Raw genomic sequence first — 19,255 nt, 5'->3', positions numbered from 1 at the left:
ACTCCTGGCTTCATGTGATCCACCTGCCTCAGCCTCCCAACGTGCTGGGATTAAAGGCGTGGAGCCACCGCACCCGGCTCGATTCTTTAGTACATTCTAAAACACTAAAATAACTTTTAGAGTTCAGTCTGTTCAGCAACATGCAATGCGAATAACAGGATTCCAAATTTATTGTGTTAGAAAGTTTGTTCTAACTGCTGATTTTTTGTATTGCAAACTTATCTTTCTTCTTCAACAGGCATACATTTCTTACCTCAAAAAGCTTTTTTTAAAAAAAAAGAAAAAAGAAAAAAGAAAATTTAGCATTTTCAACTCCCTAAAGGTTTCTCATGTTATGACCTAAGGTAAGTTGATTCAGTTTCCATATGTATTTTTGTACAAAAATAGCTACTGTTTTGAGTGTTTTGAAAAGCCTTTCTGAAGTTCTAAGAAACTAATCTGCTATCAAATAAACACCAAGACTGTCATTTCTTATCTAACATTTTAAAAAAGAAATAAAAATCCCTACTTTAGAAGTTAACTTATTCCCTAAATATAAATAACATTCTGAAAGTTAAATACAACTAAAAACAACATGTGAGAAAAACACAAGAGCAAAGGTCCCGGGCCTGCCCTTCCTCCCCATTTTCCCACGGCAGCCAACATTTCAGAAATTCCCGAGGACAAATTTCCAAAGGGGACAAGGGTATCTCGGATATACTTCCTCCCACATTGAGAAAGAGGCAGGAAAGGAAAATGAGGCCAGGGTCTAATGTTAAGTGTCCCTCTGGGACCACAGCAGCAACACCATAGAAACATAAAGCATCCTGTGATTTTTCCCAAAGCAGCAGCACTGAGACAGTGACATCTGATGGACTGAGGGCTAATTTTGTGTCTGGCATTATGCTAAGTACTTTACTTACATTCATTCTTTTAATCGCCTCAACAATCCTAAAGGCAGGAACTACGAACCCCATTTCACAAATGGAGGTAACAGAGCCCAGAGATGCAAGTCAAGTGGGGAAAGAGAACAGGCAGGGCTGGGGTCCTACACCTCTGGAGAAGCTGAGGCCTCGCTGAGGGGTGACATGTAGGCAAGAAAATCAGGGGCAAGAGTGGCTAGGCAGCAGAGGGAGATGGATGGCCCTGAGGGAGGACCAGGCTTGGAGTGTGCCTAACAGCAAGGAGGCAGCGTGGCTGGAGCTGAGGGAGCAACTGGGAAGGTAGTGAGAGGGAAGTCTGGGAAGAAATGGAGATGCCAATCTTTTGGGCTGTGTTGGCCACAGTGAGGATGATGGCTTTGATTCAGACTGAAATGGAAGATCTCTAAATAGTTTTCAGCAGAGAAATAACATGATCCAACTTGAATTGTACAAAGGGTAAACATTGTTTTCCTTATGAGTAGGGGTTACCTGAAACTGCCACCTTAGTCTGCTGACCCAAGGAATTCTCTCCTTACAGCTGCTCCCCACTGCAATTCCCGACATACTCTTGCCCAAAGCCCCAGATCCTCCTCTCAACTGGAACTTTCCACATCAGAGAACTGTGGTAGAAGAAACAAAGGAAAGAAAACCTGCCCCTAAAATCCCTCCTTTCTCTTGTCTTTCTAAAATACACACACTTATGCCAGTCAGCCCCATTAGGAAGCTCAAACTACCCAGATTCAGCGCATGAGTTCTGCTTTGAAATTTATATAAATATTAACTTTTCGTTTTTGTTCTTGTTCCTGTACTAGAACTTACAATAATCAATTGTGCACAACTTGTCATTTTACACAGGATTTTAGAAGAAGGGGGTGGGCACTAAGGACCCTTTTAAAACAAACAAAATGAAAAAATCCCTTTCTAGTTAAAAGCACTAAGAGCCCTTAGAAAACTGCAAAGGTACTATGAACCCAAGAAAATGAGTTGGAATGAGGCGGTGTGGTAATCTGACTTGCAGAGGACCGGGGGCACTAATCAGAAGCTCCAGGGAATGGCAGTGGAAAGGAAGCAGGCAGGACAGTCTCTGGGCTCCTCAGGGAAGAGGAAAGGACAAGCAATCAATGCAGAGGAGTTTCCAAAGGGGGTGTGTGGGGGAGGGTCTAGCTTGAAGTTTCACATCAGAAAAAATTTCCAAGGGGTCTAAAATGTGGTTTTCACTTATCCCTAAATGAGCAGACAGTGGTTAAAAATGGGAGGCAGGGAAGAAGAAAAAAAATTAAGCTCCAATTATGAACGTCAAAAAAGAAATATTCCCTTTTACTCTTTAAACTTAAGTTAAAAACAATTTTTAAAGAACATCAGGATTTAAAATGTTGAAAATATCTTTTTCCACTAATATCTAAAAATATTTGATTCTATAGGTTAAAATCAGCAGTAGGCAAGGCTGGATGCATATTAGAATTGCATGGAAGCTTCTGAATGTGAGCCTAAGCCACGTAAATCTGAATCATAATCTCTGGGGGTGGGGCCCATAGGTATTTTTGAAAAATCTCCCCTAGGTGAAACTGACGGATGGTGACCACTGAGAGCCACCAGTTTAAATCTTACCCTACCACTAAAGTAGAATAAATTATACATTTGTATTAACATATATTTTGTTTGATCTGAGCCTTATAACACAGTGAGAACAATAAGTACCACAGCTAAAAATCAGTGGAGAAAATAAAAAACACATAAATTATTTCTATCATATTTTTCAGTCTGCTCAAATACTTTTATATGACTGAAAAACCCACCTATATGGTACCTATAGACTACTTCCCATAAACATCTCATGCTCAAGAATCTTTACTAATTCTAAATACTTTTTATTTACAGAGGGTTTATGCCAGATCAATTTTTAATTGTGATTTCAGAAATATCTGTTTCTTACAGGCATGTGAAATTTCAGGCAGCTTAGGAAAAGATTTTCATTTTTTCCTTCTGGTTTTATATGACAAGTGATAACATCACAGATGCATAAAGTATCTTTCAGAGTATGTAACATTTCACTTGGCAGCTGGGTTATGGAAGGTGTGTGCTACATTTCTATGGATATGTTGTTCATTTCTTGACAATTTTAATATTACACATACCTGGGCTCCAGGCTGCAAGGCAGTTTGTGCTGGGCACACTTATCCATGCAGGTATTATTTTTAATAAAACTTACTGACGTGCTACTTTAAAGAAGATCAAACTTCTTTTCCTAACCATAGAAGAGGCACAAATCATCCCTTTAAAATAGATAATCCCAAACTCCACAGTCGGGAGTAGTCCCTGTGACACAAGCCTAATGTCTTCTAATCTAGAACTCATAAGGGCCTGTATATCCAAATGGTAAATAGTACAAGAGTAAGTAATATAAAAGTTAAATTCTGCCTCTGGGAAGAGAAGGTCCTCTGAAAAACTGAAACATTACTATAACATGTTTCTAATAAACAATAACTTAATACGGGAAATGAAACTACACATTCAAATTTGGTGCCACTTGGGAAGGACTATAAAAGTAAATACATTAATAGCATCTCTGGAATCTGAAATAAAAGGTGTTACCGATTCCTGTATAACTTATAATAGCAGGGTTTTTTTGTTTGTTTGTTTTTTAAGAGATGGGGCCTCATTACCTTGCCCAGGCTTGTAGCACAGTGGCTATTTCCAGGCACTATCCCACTATTGATCAACACAGGAGTTTTAACTTGCTACATTTCCAAACTGGGCCAATTCATCTCTTCTTAGGCAGCCTAGAGGTAACCCTGGCTCCCGAGAGGTCACCATATTAATGTCCAACTTAGTGCAGACACCCGATCAGCATAATACACTACAGCCTAGAACTCCCGGGCTCAAGTGGTCTTCCTCCTGTCTCAGCCTCCTGAGTAGCTGGGACTACAGGTATTTGCCACCACACACAGCTATAACTGCAGATTATTTATAAACCAAAGAGAAAATTTCTGATTCATTTATGACCCTTTTTTAAAATTTTTTTTTTAAGAGAGGGAGTCTCACTATGTTGCCCAGGCTGGCCTTGAACTCCTGGGCTCAAGCAATCTTCCCACCTCAGCCTTTTGAGTAGCTACAGGCACACACTACCAGGCCTGACTTCATTTATGTCCTTCTGAAATAGTTCAAAGTTTTATCAAAAGGTTTTACGGCTTACTTAGGCTGTACTATCTTACAAGCAGGAGCAATCCTTTAAAAAATATTTAAGCATTTTAACATTATACATAATGCTACAATCACAACTCTTGGTGGACATCCATTTCCAAAATTCTCTAAAAGACTCTTTTACAGGGAAGAGTCTACTGAGGAGCTATTTTATCACAGACTAGGGTAGACAGAAAGAAATTACAGTCTTAAGTACAACTCTTGGCTTGATTGTGTGAAGAGTTCCAAAAACTGGCATATTATACAAATGATAAGAAACAGTAAGTTAATAGCTATAAAGAATGTCTCAATTTATATTTTAGTAATTTACCTTTTCACAAGACAAGGCAATTCATTTCAGATAGACCAGGATAGCAATTTTTAAATGCATACCGGATTTTAAAATGTTCTTTACACGTAGTAAGTTAAGCCAAATAAAGAAAGATGTTTAAGAACGCAATTCTAAGATAACTCTATATCCTTCCTCATTATGGAACATTGTAAGGCATTATGACTCAGAAAAAGTTAAGAATCAGTGCTCTAAAATACAAGTACAGGCCGGGCGCGGTGGCTCAAGCCTGTAATCCCAGCACTTTGGGAGGCCAAGACGGGCGGATCACGAGGACAGGAGATCGAGACCATCCTGGCTAACACGGTGAAACCCCGTCTCTACTAAAAAAAAATACAAAAAACTAGCCGGGCGAGGTGGCGAGCGCCTGTAGTCCCAGCCACTCGGGAGGCTGAGGCAAGAGAAGGGCGTGAATCCGGGGGGCGGAGCTTGCAGTGAGCTGAGATCCGGCCACTGCACTCCAGCCTGGGCGACAGAGCGAGACTCCGTCTCAAAAAAAAAAAAATAATAATAAAATAAATAAATAAATAAATAAATAAATAAAATACAAGTACATACTTTTAACATGGTGAGGGGTAAATGCTCTCACCTCAGTAGAGATAATTTTTCGGCTGATTATCTGATTTTATATTTATTTTTTAAAAATAAAAATACCAGTGTAAGACTGACATTTGTTAGCATGCAACACACTGCAAAATATAGTGTGTTTCTGTCACATCGACCTTCATTCCCAGACCATCATCAGGCATTACTGCTAAAAACGAAAACCACACTACACAGTAAGTCAGAAACACCCACACTGGGATACTTGCCTTCCAGTTAATGAATAATATGTATCTATATTCAAACTTTTCATTTTGAAATAATTACAGATTCACAACAGTGGCCAACAAAACAAATGGACAGGTAAGTTTCATGTATTCTTCACCCAGTTTCCCCCAACAGTAACATCGTGCTTAAATATAGTAAAATACCAAAACTAGGAAACTGACATTGGTACAGTCCACAGAGCTTATTCAGATTTCATCATTTCACATGTATTTGTGTATGTAGTTTCTATGAAATTTTTATCACATGTGGAGATTTGTATAACCAGACACAGAAGTGCTCTATCACCACAAAGCTCCTTCATGCTATCTTTTACATGCACACCACCTACCACCATCTCTAATTCCTGGCAGCCACCAATCTGTTCTCCATTTTTACAGTTTTGTTATATCAAGAGAATTTTATAAATGGAATTATATAGCATGCAACCTGAGATGATTGTTTTTGCCCCTTGGAATCCATCCAAGTTGTTGTATCAATAGTTTATTCCTTTTTATTGCTGCACAGTATTCCATGGTATGAATACACCACAGTATAACAATTAACATGTTGAAAGATAACACCTGGGCTGTTTCCGGTTTATGGCTATTATAAATAAAACTGCTATGAACATCCATGTACAGATTTTTGTGAATACAGGTATTCATTTCTCTGGGACAAACACCCAGTAATGCAACTGCATATTTAGTTTCATAAGAGCATATTTAATTTTATAAGAAACTGTCAAACTATTTGTCAGAGTGTCTGTGGTAGTGATTTCTCTCCTTATTCTTTTCATAATTGTTTTAGTTATTCTAGGTTCTTTGCCTTTCCAGACACATTTTAGAATAATGTTGTCTATGTCTATAAAAGCCCTGCAGAGTTTTGACAGGAATTATGTTAAACCTATAGATCCATTTGGGGAAGACTGGCATCTGTACTATGGTGTATTCCAATTCATGAACATATGTCTCTCCATTTATTTAGGCCTTCTTTGATTTCTATCACTAATATTATTTTTTTGTTAGATGTGTTCTGTTAGATGTGTATCTAGGTATTTCACTTTCTTTGGCATGACTTTACATTTCAGTCTCTACATATTCATTATCAGTGTAGAAAATCAATCGATTTTGTGTTGATCTAATATCCTGTGATATTGCAGAATTCATTTGATATTCTAGGAATTTTTCTGTAGATTCCATGAGATTGTCTATGTACACATTCATGTCATCTGAAAGCAGAGACAGTTTTATTTCTTCTTCTCCCATCTTTATATAACTTTCAGTACTATGTTGAGTAAAAGTGATATGTGTACATCCTTGCCTTGTTTCTCAACTTAGGACGAAAGCTTTGAGTCTTTCACCATTAAGTAGGATATTATCTGTAGGGTTTTTGTAGATTCTCTTCATATAAAAAGTTGATGTTCCTCTCTATTCCTTGTTTAGTTGGAGCAGGCAAAGAGTAATATTTTAATGTAGGACAAAATACAGAGTATAAAGAAAAGATGTTTAGTTTTTTACACACCAATATGTGTGAGGACACACCCCATGACTCTAAACAACTTCCATTAAATGCTGAACTGCACATGAGAAATGTTGTAGAGAATGTATATAGGCTTTTTGTGCATATTCAAGACTTAATCTAAATCCAAACATTTGCACTGTATCCATATGGAGCCATGTTTCAAGTAACTCAGCTTTCATTGATTACTGCATAATTAGGCCGGGCGCGGTGGCTCAAGCCTGTAACCCCAGCACTTTGGGAGGCCGAGGCGGGTGGATCACGAGGTCAGGAGATCGAGACCATCCTGGCTAACATGGTGAAACCCCGTCTCTACTAAAAATACAAAAAACTAGCCGGGCGTGGTGGCGGGCGCCTGTAGTCCCAGCTACTCGGAGGCTGAGGCAGGAGAATGGCGTGAACCTGGGAGGCGGAGCTTGCAGTGAGCCGAGATCGCGCCACTGCACTCCAGCCTGGGTGACACAGCGCGAGACTCCGTCTCAAAAAAAAAAAAAAAAAAAAAAAAAAAGAAAGGGATGATTACTGCATAATTGGTAGTAAGAATTAATGCAGAGACTGAATATTTCATCTTTGAAATAGTCTATAAACTAGGAAACACCTAAAATAAAGGTTTTTTAAATCTAGATCTGTAATATCCTAGAAGACTCCAAACCTTAGGTGAGATGATGAAGTTCTCAATACCAAATTTAATTCATTTTAACTTGAAAATAAGAATTTTCAGGAAAGTAGAAAAAGGTCATAAATAATGTCAGGGTTTTACAATTATTGAAAAGTTGTGAATCTATTATTTAAGAAACAATTTTCCCATTTTAGAGTTCCTATAATAATGAAGAAAATTTTAAAGTACAATTTTTTAAAGAGTAAGTTCTTTCCTAATGCTGCTCTGACAAAACCTTTATTTATCAAGAAATTCACTTGGAACCTCACTACAAGCAGGCCACACCACAGGACAAGCAGCCAGGCATCCATCGGTTTCAGCAGAGCCTGGTCGCTCAGAGCAAAGACATTACACCTGTCTTGACCCAGCAGGCACAGGTTCATTGCCCTGTCTCTTCTTCCACTGCATAACCTGATGTGACAAGCAGCAATGAGTTCTCCACGGTGTACACCACTGCACTGCACTCTTACTACAGTAATTCCACAGACTGCAATGAGAGATTCCAGGATTTTTCCCACAGATCCTTTTTCCCCCATCCTTTCTGACTCTGTGAAATCAACTTAATACACATTCTTGAAAGCTCAGAGAGCTGACTGAATCAATAGTGCATGAGCATGATCTAGCTACCCTTCCTCTTTCCAAATCCCTAGATATGACAGAAACGGTAGAAGGCAGGTAGGATCAGACTGAAAGAGGAAACCAGAGCCCCAAAATCCAGCTAGCGGGGGCTTCCGTGGTGCTCTTTTCTAGATGATGCACACTGGAAACAGGAAAGAACTGCACCCAGACAACCATTAGAAGGATTAACTGAGGACTAATTTCCTACCTTATAATTCTACACTAGCACCAAGCATGTCCACGCAGACATGTGTTCCAGGATTTTTGTAGATTCTTTTCATCAAGTTGAGGATGTTCCTCTCTATTGTGGACATTAGGAACAGAGAGAGAGGGATGGTGTCCAAGAGGTGTATTAACAACCTGACAAATAGTAAGACCAGATACCAGCGCTTCCCAGTTAGCTGTATGACCCTGCTCCTCTCCCATATCCCCTAGAGTACTCAGACATCATATTCACAGCAAAGTATCTGGAAATCTCAAAAACAGAGATGAACAAACAACTAACACCCCCAAGAACGAAGGAAAAATGAGAGAGAGGAACCAAGTTCATCAAACAGAAGCAGCAGCACCCAAGAAAACCTGCTTAATGAAGCACTTTCGGAACTGTTAAAATAAGAAAAACAAAATACGCTCCACTGAATTAATGAAATGTAGTTCTACAAAGAAAATTAGTCTTGCATCAGACTTCTCACCGACAACTTTAAAAGCAAAAAGATGACAGAAAAATATCTGTGAAAAACATATCTTCAAAGTTGGGAGAAAAATGATTTTGAATATATATTTCCATATCCAGTCAAATTAGCATACAAATGTGAAGACATTTTAGACATACAAGGACTTGAATTTTTCAAAAATCCTCTCTGAAAGGGTTACAAACAAAACAAAGCAAAATAAAAATAATCCAAGAAAGGGACAGGGAGGCCAGGAAATTCATAAAATTAAGTAAAAAGTAAGTATTTATTACAGACAAACACAAGCAAACAAGAATGTTATTAACCAAAAAAGAAGTAGAAACAAACTGATTCTTATTTGTAGGGTAGGAGAAATAATGTGGACACTGTCTGACTCTAGACATTAAAGGTGGACACCAACACAAAAAGAAACAGATTACACATCATGCAAACCACTGCGGGGGAAAGAGCAAAGAAAGCTTGCATAATCTAACAAAATATGGGAAAAGGTAATAAATAATAAGGCAAATGAAAACCACAAAATAAGATAGGACAAGTCCAAACACTCCAGTAATATTAAATATAAATAAATCAAATTCACCTATTCAAAGACTGATTCATAGATTAGACACGAAATACTGTTATACACAGGCATACCTCAGAGATACTGTGGGTTCTGTTTCAGACCACTGAAATAAAGCAAATGTTGCAATAAAGCGAGACACACAATTTTTTGTTTCCCAGTGCATAAAAAGTTACGTTTATACTATACTGTAGTCTATTAAATGTGCAACATCATTATGTCTAAAAAAGATATTATACATACCTTAATTTAAAAATACTTTACGAGGGGCACATGTTCTCAGAATCTCCTGGGGCTGTGTCACGGGCAAAAAATTAAAAAAACAAACAAACAACAAAAAAAACTTTATCAAGACCAGCCCAGGCAACATAATAAGACCCTATCTTTACAAAACTTTAAAAATTAGCTGGATGTGGTGGTGCACACCTGTAGTCCCAGTTACTCAGGAGGCTGAAGTGCGAGGACTGCTTGAGCCCAGGAGTTCAAGTCTGCAACGAGCTATGATCATGCCACTATACTCCAGCCTGGGCTACAGAGGGAGTCCCGGTCTCAAAGAAAAAAAAAAAAAACTTATTTCTAAAAAATGTTAACAATCATCTGAGCCTTCAATGAGTCAAGGCATAATCTTTTTGCTGGTGGAAGCTCCTGCCTTGATGTTGATGGCTGCTTACTTATCAGGGTCATGGTTGCTGAAGGTTGGCATGGCTGTGGCTATTTCTTAAAATAAGACAACAATGAAGTCTGCTGCATCATTTGATTCTTCCTTTCATGAAAGACTTATCTCTGGCATGTAATGCTGTTTGACAGCATTTTACGTACAGTAGAAATGCAGAACCTCTTTCAAAACTGAAGTCAGTTCTCTCAAACCTTGCCACTGCTTTATCAAACTTACTATGTGAGTTTACATTAATAGTCTAAATCCTTTGTTGTCATTTCAACAATATTCACATCTTCACTAATAGAATCCATCTCAAGAAACCATTTCTTCACCTGCGTTCATGGATTTAAAAAAATTAAGATTAAAAAAAAAAAAAAACACTTTCTTTGCTCATCCCTAAGAAGCCACTTCTCATCCATTCAAGTTTTATCATGAAACTGTAGCAATTCAGTCATATCTTCAGGCTCCCTTTCTATTTATCTTCCTATTTCCACCACATATGCAGTTATTTCCTCCACAAACTGTGAACCCCTCACAGTCATCCACGAGGGCTGGAATCACCTTCTTCCAAACTCCTCTTAATGTTGATATTCTGATCTCCTCCCATGAGTCACAAATGGTCTTAATGGTGCATCCTTTCCAGGTTTTCAACTTACTTTGCCCAGATGGATTGGAGGCATTACTACCTATGGCAGACATAGCCTTACAAGATGCATTTCTTAAACAGTAAGACTTGAAAGTCGAAATTACTCCTTGATCCATGGGCTGCAGAATGGATGCTGTGTTATCTGCATGAAAACATCATCAATTTCCTTGTACATCTCCATCAGAGCTCTTGGCTGACCAAGTGCATTGTCAGTGAGTGGTAGTATTTTAAAAGGAATCTTTTTTTCTGAGTAGTAGGTCTCAAACAGTGGGCTTAAGAAATTCAGTAAACTATGCTATAAACAGACGTGTTGTCATTCAGGCTTTGTTGTTCCATTTATAAAGCACAGGTAGAGTATATTTGACTTAACTCTTAATGGCCCTAGGATTTTCTGAATGGTTAATGAGCATGGCTTCAACTTTAAGTCACCAGCTGCATTTACCCATAACAAGAGTGCCAGCCTACCTTTTGAGGCAATGAAACCAGGCACCGACTTCTCTCTAACTATGAAAGTCCTACACAGATCTTCTTCCAATAGAAGGCTGTTTTAGTTGTATCAAAAATCTGTTGTTCAGTGGAGCCACCTTCATCAATTACCTTAGCTAGATCTTCTGGTTTCTCCATCAGCACTTGGTGTTTCATCTTGTACTTTTATGTTATGGAGATGGCTTCTTTCCTTAAACCTCATGAACCAAACTCTGCTAGTTTCAAACTTTTCCTCTGCAGCTTCCTCCCCTCTCTTCGCCCTTAGAGAACTGAAGAGAGTTAGGGCCTTGCTCGGGATTAGGCTTTGGCTTAAGGGAATAGTGGCTGGCTAGATCTTTCACCCACACCACTAAAACTTTCTTCATATCAACAAAAAAGCTGTTTTACTTTCTTACCATTCATGTGTTCACTGGAGTGGCACTTTTAATTTCCTTCAAGAACTTTTCTTTTGCATTCACAACTTGGCTGTTAGGTGCATGAAGCCTAGCTTTCAGTCTATCTTGTCTCACCATGTCTTGCTCGCTAAGCTTATTCATTTCCAGCTTTTGACTTAAAAGTGAGAGATGTACCACTCTTCCTTTCACTTGAACACCTAGAGGCCACTGTAATTAATTGGCCTAATTTCAATATTGTTGTGTCTCAGAGAATAGGGAAGCCCAAGAAGAGAGAGAGAGAGAGATGAGGGAATGGCTGGTAGGTGAAACAGTCAGAACACATACAACATTTATTAGTTAAGTTTGCTGTCTTATATGGGTGCTGTGTCTGGCATTGCAAAACAACTACAATAGTAACATTAAAGATCACTGATCACAGATCACCATAAAAAATAAATAACGACAAAGTTTAAAATATTTTGAGAATTACCAAAATGTGACAGAGAGGCATGATGTGAGCATATGCTGTTGGAAAAATGGTGCCAAGAGACTTGCTTGATGAAGGGTTGCGGCAACCTTCAATATGTAAATAAACAAAAAAACTGCAAGATCTGAGACATGCAATAAAGTTATGCACAATAAAATGAAGTATGCCTTTATTGTTTAAAAGGGATAAATTTAAAGCAATGACAAAACAGACTTTAAGGCAATATGTATCAAAGAGTATACTTTCGTATTGATGAAAGGTATAACTCATCATGTAAAATATATTAGAAACTTTTAATACCTTTATTGTCAATCAAAGCTTGACAATGCCATGTATAAAGTAAAAAATGGTTAAATTACAAAATTCACAGATCAGAATAGAAGACTAGCATTATTCTCTCAGAAAATGACAGGTCAGAATAAAAACATGTAAGGGTACAAAGCAACAAACTGCATAATGCATAATCTTAAGTATATATAAAAACTCCAACTATACAAATATTTTAATCACATGAAGAATAGTCACCATGGTATGAATTACCATGTATCAAGCCACAAAGAAAATCTAAAAATAGTATCCAAAGCAGAAACCAATTGGGCATAAATTAACTTCAATGTACTAAAATTAGAAGTTAAAAAACAGACAACTAAAGAGAAAAATAAATCTATCCATTTTGAATTTTTGAAAAGGAACACCTTTCTATATAACTTTTCAGTTAAATAAGAAACCAAAGATAAATTTTAGCAATGAACAACAACTGCAGAGTGAAACCCCTAGGACGTCCTCAGAGATTCTGGGAGAGGGCATCATATAGCATCAAATCACATAGCATTAAAGATGTACACATCAGATTGTCTTCTAAATAGCATTAATAAACCATTTGTTAGAAATCAAGACAGAAATAAGCTTTTGATACATGATGCTATTAAAAAAATAGAAAACCTCAAAGATCCTAGAAAGAATAAAGAAAAAGACATCTAAAACAAAAAGTATAGTTGATAAGTAAAATCAAATCTGATTTTTTGAAAAGAATAGTAAAATAGACAATTCCTCAGCGAATTCTCAATGCAGAGGACCAGCATACTATAAAACACTTATTTAAAAAAAAAAGAATCAAAGTTTTTTTATTAACATCTCAAAATATGTCTGATTTTAATTTTTGTGTATGCTCATTTTAGTAAACATTTGTGAAAAATCAGACTACTTTTGGCACGATAAACTAATAGTACATTAACAGAAAGACACCTGTCCATTTTTTTAAAATAGCAATTCCATATTTCAATCACACATCACACAGTATGAATTGAAATAACTATAAATAACGAAAATGAAAATGTTACCCATGAACTCCATCCAAGCCTACTTCACCAACACATGGTAATCACTTATTAGACTGGTGAACATCTTCCCAAGTGGTTTTCTTTTCCTTTTTTAATAGCTTTTTTAAAGTTTTATTATTGCAATATTTAAGATATAAGGGGGGAAAAAGGAACATAACAATGAACCCCTGTGTACCTACCACCCAACTTAGAAAATAAACATCACCAATACAGCTGAAAGCCTACAGATATGCCTGCCCCTTAGAAGTAACCTATCTTGCTCTCATGCATTCTTCAGAGTTTACTACATGTAATACATGTGCACATACTAGTAAATAATATATAACACTGCTTTGTATGTTTTAAAATTTTATATAAATGTTGGCTGGGGCGGTGGCTCATGCCTGTAATCCCAGCGCTTTGGGAGGCCGAGGCGGGTGGATCACGAGGTCAGGAGATCGAGACCATCCTGGCTAACACAGTGAAACCCCATCTCTACTAAAAATACAAAAAAAATTATCTGGGCGTGGTGGCGGGTGCCTGTAGTCCCAGCTACTCGGGAGGCTGAGGCAGGAGAATGGCGTGAACCCGGGAGGTGGAGCTTGCAGTGAGCTGAGATCGTGCCACTGTACTCCAGCCTGGGTGACAGAGTGAGACTCTGTCTCAAAAAATAAAAAAAAAAATTTTATATACATGTTGTATGTACTCTTCATCAATTTGCTCTGTTTCCCTTAAAAAGTATGCTTGTGAGATTCAATCATGCTAGCAAAAATGTTTAATTTTCACCATATATAGAATTCAATATGAATACTGTTAACAAATTATTCCCCTGCTGTACATTCAATAATGCTGTTAAAAACGTTCTTTGAAAATCTCTTGTATACATAAGTGAGAGTTACTCTGGAGTGCATATGTAGGAGAGAATTGCTGGGTTACCAGATGTGTACATCTTTAACTTTACCAGACATTGCCAAATTGTCTTCTAAATAGTGTAAGAGTTCCTGATAGTCTATGGTCTTATCAACACTTAGTTTTGTCTGACTTTAGTTTTTCCCAATGTGAAAAGTATGAAAGAGTATCTTATGTTTAATAGATTTTAAAGAGTACCTTATCTTTAATAGGATACTCTTATTAAATTTGCACTAATGAAGTTCAAGAGTTTTTCATGTGTAGACATTTGTGTTTCTTCTTCTGGAAATTCCTGGCTTCACTGTCTGATTAGAATGGCTCCATTAATCAAAAATCTCCACTCAAATATTCTAAGGAAAGACTTCAGTGAAGTCTAGTTATCTGTAGTAGGCAGAAACCGCTCATTACCCCTTTCTTTTCCAGAACATGATAGTCTTAACATGAAAATCAGTGTCTTGGTGCACAAAGTATTCGATATAACATCAACACTCTTCAACGTTAAGTGCACCTTCGTCATTAATCCTTTAACCTGCATTTCAAGTTACCACAAATGCAAGCAGAATACTTACATGTATGAATCTGACATCATGTGCATGTAATATTAGTACATTTTTTCCAAGATTAAACTAACAAAAAGCTGACTGCACCTTCTGATCAACAAATCCTTAAAAAAATTAAGAACAAATTCCTACATGAACTTCAAAACAAATACAATCCCAAGGAGACAAAGTTTACACAAACTGAAAGGCAGTAAATACTTTCACCACAAATAGATAAATCTTGACAAGTGAAAGAGCACAAAGTGTGTGGAGAGGGAAAGAAGGCAGTTAGGAATGTCAAAGGTACCACAATTCCAGAATCCACCATACAGAAAGCCTCTGTATGCCAGTTTCCTATTCTGAACAATGAGATGGACAATAACAACCCCACAGGTCACTGTGAAGAGTAAACAAGATAATATGGGAGTGCTACACCTGTACCTGATTCAATTCTATATTATGGATAAAAAATGAAGCAGAGAGGTCAAGCACTTGTTCAAGTTCACAGTTAATAAATGATTCTAATACCCAAATTATTGACACTGCACTGTAATATTCACAGTACCCTTCCAATATGGGTCTCCAATGATTGTTAGAGGATATGCACAGAAAGGAAATGGCTAAAGACAGCCACTAAAAGAAAAATCTAAGATAAGAAAAGCATTTGGACCTTAAGAAAAAAATTACAATGAACAGAAAAGAGATTACCTTAAATGATAACTTACTCATTTTCCTTTGTACTCACAAATATACTTTAGACATTTGCCATCTAAAAGTTGAAATCAACAAATTGCCAGCTTTAGGAATATATGGCATTTATGAAACCCAATTTGCTAGTTAAGGCCAATTAAATTCTCTAGAAATCATTTTTAGATAAACAACTGATTTGACCAACTCTAGCTGGCAGAATTCAAGTGGCCAAATACTGGACCGAGGTTACCTACCTACTGCAGGTGCATCATACTCATCACCAAGCAGAATTTCTGGAGCAGAATATGCAAGAGATCCACAGCTTGTAGTGAGCTTCTTCCCTGGTTGAAATTTGTTGCTGAACCCAAAGTCTGTCAACTTTACAAGACCTTGTTTTTCAAAGAAGACTACATTCTCTGGTTTTAAGTCTCTGTGAACCACATGGAGTTTATGGCAATAAGATATAGCATGAACTATCTGAGCAAAGTACTTCTTGGCCAAGTCTTCGTTAAGACCCTCCTCATGTTTCATTATATAATCAAACATATCTCCTCCATCCCCAAGTTCTAGAATAAGATATAGTTTGGTCTGGGTGTCAATAACTTCATAAAGGCGGACGATGTTAGGATGCTGCACTAGTTTCATGCATCTCACCTCCTGGAAAAGATGACCAGTAGCTAGAGTGTCCAGTTTTGTCTTGTCAATAACTTTTACTGCCACCTTTTCACCCGTAAAGACATGCCTGGCAAGTTTAACCACAGCAAAATGGCCTCGACCCAAGGTTTTATCCAGATCATATAATCCAGCAATCTTTCCATCATACCCTCGCTTAAATCCCGCCATGCTGGTCCAACAGAAGAAAAAATATTTAGACTGTTTGAAATAGATCTTCTCATATAAGAATATCTGGTGAATACAAAAAATTCATTTTCAATGTCGTCATGGATATCTACAAAATAAGAAGAGAAACAAAATTAAGTTTCTGTGACTTTTCTTCACAAACTTTAAAATCAGTTCATTTTTTGTTTTTTTTTCATTTTAAGAGAAACTTGAAGAAAATAAATTGAGATATAAAATGAGTCAGGGTCATTCATAACAACCCATTTCTATATTTAGACTTTATATTACAAAGGCTGAGAATTTAAACACTAAATTTTTGCAAACTGAAAAAAAAAATTAGTTCATTGGAAGCAATTTTTTGGTGGTCAGTAATAAGAAAACTGGCAAGTTTGACAAGCATGTTTAAGAAACAAACATTTCCTAAAAGTAATTTTAATTAGTGTCTTAAAAAATAAGGCAAGAGTTGACAAGGGAAAACACGAAGAATAAACATTTGGACAGAAACCCAACAACTTTTCAGTTTCCCCAAGACCAACATCACTTCCTTTAAGTGCAAAAAAAAAAGAAAGAAAGAAAGAAAGAAAAATTCCATTCTGTGAAGGTTTCTCTAACTCCTTCTCTCCTCAATATCTCCAGAGCACCTTGGGACACCTCTATTTTATGTGGTCTTATTCTACAGGTATTCAGGTACGCCATCTCCTCTATCCTGACAGCAGCAGGTTCTCAGGGATTTTCTATTCTAAGATTCTTTTCTACTTTCCCCCAATACCTAGAACAGTGCTTACAAATAGCATGTAATCCAAACTGTCTTATTAAATTTTGAAATGGAACTTTTTCCAAAATGTTTCGGAGGTAATTGTTTGCTCTTGCATCACTATTGTTTAGGATAAGCACCTGGCACACAGTAGGTGCTTAACATATTAGTAAACATATTAACATTGACTTTTTAAACTTATAACTGAACTTTAAATTTTTTGAGGGGGTTCTAGGTATGTGGTAGTAGGTACTTAATAAATATTTGCTAATTTACTGGTATTCATCAGTTATGCTGATTTTTAATGATCGTTTTCCAACTCTGAATCACAACCCAGCATAACGTGATTATATTCCAAGAGTAAACAGGCATGCATTCTTACAGATGATTTAAAGATCATTTGGTTTTTAAGAACCACATTTCATACTGCACTTAAAAATTTCAACTTTTATAATAAATGAATAGAAATAGGTTCCCCATAAATTACCCTGACTCAGAAAAACAAACATGTATAAAATTAAACAAGATGCAACTTTATATCTCACAGGCTGAACCCTCACTTTTTTTTCTAACCAACATTTAATAGAACTGAGTAACAAAATCCAATGAGGAATATAGCAACCTTGTAAGGTCAGCTCTCTCCCATTAGTCAGTATCCATCCCTTTGACGAACCTTTTTCTACTTTTTCTACGCCTCTCAATATACAGTTTCACATTTTCAGTTATATATTAAGAGCATTAATTATTGAGTCCACTTAGATAAAAATATCCCAAAAAATGAAATTTGACATAAAATGGGTAAGATTTTTTTTAATTTTTAAAAACTGTTATTAGAGACAGGGTCTTGCTATGTTGCTCAGGCTGGTCTTGAACTCCTGGCCTCATGCAATCCTCCTGCCTTGGCCTCCCAAAGTACAAGGATTACAGGCTTGAGCCACCGTGCCTGGCCAGTCAGCACTGGTCTCATTTTTATAGCTAAGGCAATAGGCTGCTCTAGGTACAAGTGACATTAACTGCAAAAGCTAGGATTCACACCTAATTAATAAATTTCAAAGTCCACATTCTTTATAAACATTTGGCCACTCTAATCAATGCCCCATTTAGGATAATACCATCTTAAGAGTTAAAATACTAACTACAAAAGAAGCATAAAGTCACTTTTATATTTATACCACTTCAGAAATGATCTGACTCACATACCTAGAACCCCCTCAAAAAATTTATGTTAAGTTAAATTACAAGTTCAAAAAGTCAATGTTAATATGTTTACTAATATATTTTTTGCATTTGAGTAATTATTGCAATAATAAATAGCACTACCATTTACTTAATGAGTATTACACACCAGTCACATGCCAAATACTTCACATCATCCTCATTCAATCCTCACAATTCCCCTCAGAGACAGGAATTATTAGCCCCCTTTTGAGGCACAGTAACTTGGTGTAGGCCAAATGGCCAGTGTGTAAAAGAGCCGGGACTGAAACCCAGGGCTGTCTGACACCAAAGTCCATGCTTTAAAACATTATGCTACGCTGTGTTTGCAAATTGATTTTAGAACCAAAATTATTAATCCTGCTATTAAGATTTTTAAATAAGAAACTGATACAATGCCTAGGTGTTGGGAACTGGGGGAAGCAAATTTCTTCTATATGTATATTATCCCTGTCATCTGAACTAGTAACTTTAATGACAGGATTAACAGGAAAATCCAAATTGAAAGACCTTGCTTTATTTGGACAGTAGTTTCCCAAAGAAATTTTAATTTGGTATATTTAATGTTCAAATATAAAAACTCTGGTGGGGGGGGCAGGAAACTAACTTTAAATATTTTAACTTCAATTAATTATAAGGGCAATAATTATGCTTAAAATTCTACCCAAGTCTACGTTTCTACTGCATAAGCTTGCAAATGCCACTTTAGCTTTTAAAACACATTCCTTCAGGCTGCCCCCAAATTATATAATTTTGTTCTTTTCATCTATCATTTTAGTTTAGATGTGTTCCTGGAAAGTTACATAAATCAGATTTTACAAATGAATCTGATTTTTGAAAACAAAACTGTTTTTATTACAAAAATAAATGGAAAAAAATTTTTTTTTTCAGAGCCTCAGACACCCACAGATAAGTACTATTAAACCTTAATGTTTCTCTTCCCAAACCTGTGCCAACACAAGAGGGCATGGTGAAATAATTTTTAATCTACAGCAAGCTCATGGGAAAGAATCTAATTGGTATCTTCACAATGAGTACCCTATAGTGAA

The 19,255-nt window shown here is 36.7% G+C and overlaps 1 protein-coding gene across 5 annotated transcripts in view; it reads right to left on the bottom strand.

Annotated features, from left to right (window-relative positions):
* The window catches only part of SNRK (SNF related kinase), a 62,667-nt gene that overhangs the window by 28,443 nt on the left and 14,969 nt on the right, over positions 1-19,255 (bottom strand). For all 5 annotated transcript variants that reach the window (XM_045385000.2, XM_005546811.4, XM_005546810.3 and 2 more), the window contains one exon: positions 15,652-16,346. In XM_045385000.2, the coding sequence (XP_045240935.1) occupies positions 15,652-16,240 (589 nt within the window). In that variant the 5' untranslated portion in view covers positions 16,241-16,346. The remainder of the gene's footprint in view (positions 1-15,651; positions 16,347-19,255) is intronic.

The sequence above is a fragment of the Macaca fascicularis genome, chromosome 2, assembly GCF_037993035.2.
Source record: "Macaca fascicularis isolate 582-1 chromosome 2, T2T-MFA8v1.1".
In the NCBI taxonomy this organism is placed as follows: Eukaryota; Metazoa; Chordata; class Mammalia; order Primates; family Cercopithecidae; genus Macaca; species Macaca fascicularis.
Note: the sequence above shows the minus strand (reverse complement) of the source record. Positions and strands in the feature narration are given on the sequence as shown.